The 2954-nt window shown below is 38.7% G+C and overlaps 1 protein-coding gene across 1 annotated transcript; it reads left to right on the forward strand.

Moving 5' to 3' along the window:
* Window positions 1-1067: 1067 nt before the first annotated feature.
* Window positions 1068-2948, forward strand: LOC103523900 (protein Lilipod; the record flags this gene model as incomplete). The annotated part of the gene is made up of 3 exons (XM_026833153.1): window positions 1068-1224; window positions 2050-2206; window positions 2717-2948. Coding segments are annotated over 3 exons (435 nt in total), but the record flags the coding sequence as incomplete, so codon positions are not given.
* Between the last annotated feature and the right edge of the window lie 6 nt (window positions 2949-2954).

Raw genomic sequence — 2954 nt, forward strand, 5'->3', positions numbered from 1 at the left:
AGTTAGCTTGAAGCTACGGCTGCCTTGCAAGTTTGGCGGGTTCGATTCAGCACGGGGATAATTATTCTAAAACAGGTTCGTTACTCGAAACGTCTGACTCCTTATCTGGTCTTCTTCTGTCTTTCGGCTTTCGGACGATCGAAACCTAATCCATTAAACCGGTTTCCTGAATTTTCGTTCCCAATTGAACATTGTAATTTATACGACATTACGTTTTATTGTTAAGTATTGTTCATATTTATATTTATCATGATTGAAGTGGCCCTAGGGGCGAGCTGGTTGTACCAATAAAAAAAGAAATCTTATTATTATTATATTATTATTTTTTAACAAATCACGCAGAAATACTTTGTTTATTTGTACACAAGAACATTACAATGATAAAACAAAGAAAAACCATATTGAAAAGCATTGAACTTGTTAAGCTCATTGAAATAACAATGAATTAGGTTAGTTAATAGTTTAATAGGTGTTATCTTATCTATTTTCATTGGTTTCAGCAATTCACCCTGGGCTGAGTATCCATTCTGCGCCTGCACGCTAGGGGGCCGTGTTCATAACTATCATCCTGCTCATCGTGTAGTATCTACAATAGCGTGAGGGACTATCTTAAGCGAGCCAAGCAAATATAAGGCTCCATCAATGGTTTAAATCACTGCTGCCCTGGCCTAAGGCCAAATACATAATGGTTCAATCCCAACCAGAGCCTTTTAGTTTTCACCCTCATTTATTTGATAATTTGACCATGATAATAATAAATACCAACGGTTAGGTGTAGAGAACGCCTCAGGTCTTTTGGTTGGTCAAGTGTATTTTTTTTTGTATACTATTATATATCAAACAGTCTAAAGAGCGTCCACTTGTATGAGAAAAATTTAATTTTATGGCGTAAAAAAAAAATTTTACCGGTTTAAAAAAAAAAAAAAAAAAAAAAAAAAAAAAAAAAACAAGAGATAAGAAGTGTTTCACTGTCAAATGTCGTTCCCCAATTAATACACTTGGCTAAAATTCTTTTCTTGAGTTGGACTCGAATTTCCAACCTGCAGATCCGAAAAGTGTTCTAATTTGGGTCTCTTTTCTTTCCATTTTCAGGTCTCTACTCTCTACCCAAGTTGAGTTGGCTAAGGCCCAAACCTAAACAGACCCCTCTCACCTATATTATAGCAAACTGTTACTTCCTACTACTTCTGACATCAGCGCTCCCTGTACTAGCTAGAATGCTGGGTGAGTAAAAAAAAAGAGGTTTGATACAGGGAACTGTAACAACAAAAGTCTAATCGTCCCGAAAGCGAAGAGAGAAGGATAGGGGAAATCCAGCCGTTCCGAGAACGGAACTTATCTGTTAAGCACCTGGATGGATGCCTCTGATTAGGATAAAGATCGTCCCGGGTGGGAATCGAACCCGCGACCTAGCGCTTACAAGGCAGACCTACTAACGTCCAAGCTAACTATGCTTTTTCATGTCAATTTGTCTGTGTGTAAATTTCATCTGAGTGATTTTTCCCCTTCTTTCAAGCGCTTTACCATGCTTAAGGACTTATTCCCTTCCCCTTCTTTCAGGGTGTGTTTATGTACCGGGTTGAGATGAGCTCGGACGAGGTGAGATTGTTTCTACAGTTTTGCATTGGAGTGGTAACTTAAGCAAGGATAGCGTGGGATTGTTGGGTATTTTTTCTAACCCTCTGTCCCGGCGGCAATTTTTAAAATTTATTTTATATTTATTTTTGTTTGCTTTGTAATTCGCTTGTTTCTATATCTAATTTAAATGAAAAGTATAATATAAACGTGCAAACTAGAGATAAAAAGTAAAAAAATGAATTCAGATTGTGCAAGTTGCGGAAAAAAAAAAATCAAAATTTCGAATTTTCCGCCAACTTTACACGCTCATGAAGGCTGTATTAAGTTACCACATCATTTTCCACACGCCAAGAAAGGACGAGAATGGCCTATCTCAGCCCGGTACATAAACACACCCTCAAGCGATTTACCATGCTTAAGGACTTATCATTCCCGCTGAAAATATTTTCATTGTTTTCTTCTCCCCCTCAGGTGTGACAAATTTCGACTTACTCGGTGATTTCGGCCAGATTGAATGGCTGGGCAGTTTCCGTCTGGTGTTCACATATAACTTGATATTCGCGCTGGTCACTACTCTCTCTATAGTACGCAAGTTCACTAGTACTGTCCGTAAGGAATTGATTACCAGGTAAGTATAAAACGAGAAAAAATGTTCTAAGCATGCTCGTTACAAAGCTCGTTTCCCTTTAACACACCTAGAATTTTTTTATGATGACCTAGACTCGAACCACCAACCTCCACATCCGAAGTCCAACGTGCTAACCACTTAGGTGGAGTACAAAGTTGTAAAATTACTCTGATGTTAGCAGCTCTGGTTGAAATGCAAATAAAAGACCTATATTACCGTAAAAGTTAAAAAGGCTCCTCTCACACACCAAAAAAAGTTTCTTTTTTGCCAGCCTAGTTAGCTTGGAAGTGCGTCTACTTCGTAAGTGCTAGGCCGCGAGTTCGATACCCACCCGGGGCGGATTTCATCTCAGATAAGGTTCGTTCTCGGAACGGTCGGCTTTCTCCTATCCTGTCTTCCTTCTCTCTTCGCTTTCGGGACGATAAGACCTTAGCAGTTACAGTTTCCTCTATTAAACCTCTTAAAATCTTTTTAAAAAGTTCAATTTCATTCACTTTTTCTTGATTCCAGGCTACACAATGGTTGGTGTATGCTGTTTGATCGAGACACCTACTATAAACCGAAAATACCTCACTATTCTACCCCGCAACGAGTCCATAGGACTTCTAGTCATGATAGTAAAGACAAATGAAACAGTGCAACACCTAATCAATTGGCCAAAAACTCCAACGAATACGGTGAAACACCTCACTCATGTATTGGTCAAAAACTCCAATGAAGACAAAGGAAACAGTGCAACACCTCATTA

The sequence above is a fragment of the Diaphorina citri genome, unplaced genomic scaffold (genome assembly GCF_000475195.1).
Source record: "Diaphorina citri unplaced genomic scaffold, Diaci psyllid genome assembly version 1.1 scaffold53741, whole genome shotgun sequence".
In the NCBI taxonomy this organism is placed as follows: domain Eukaryota; kingdom Metazoa; phylum Arthropoda; class Insecta; order Hemiptera; family Psyllidae; genus Diaphorina; species Diaphorina citri.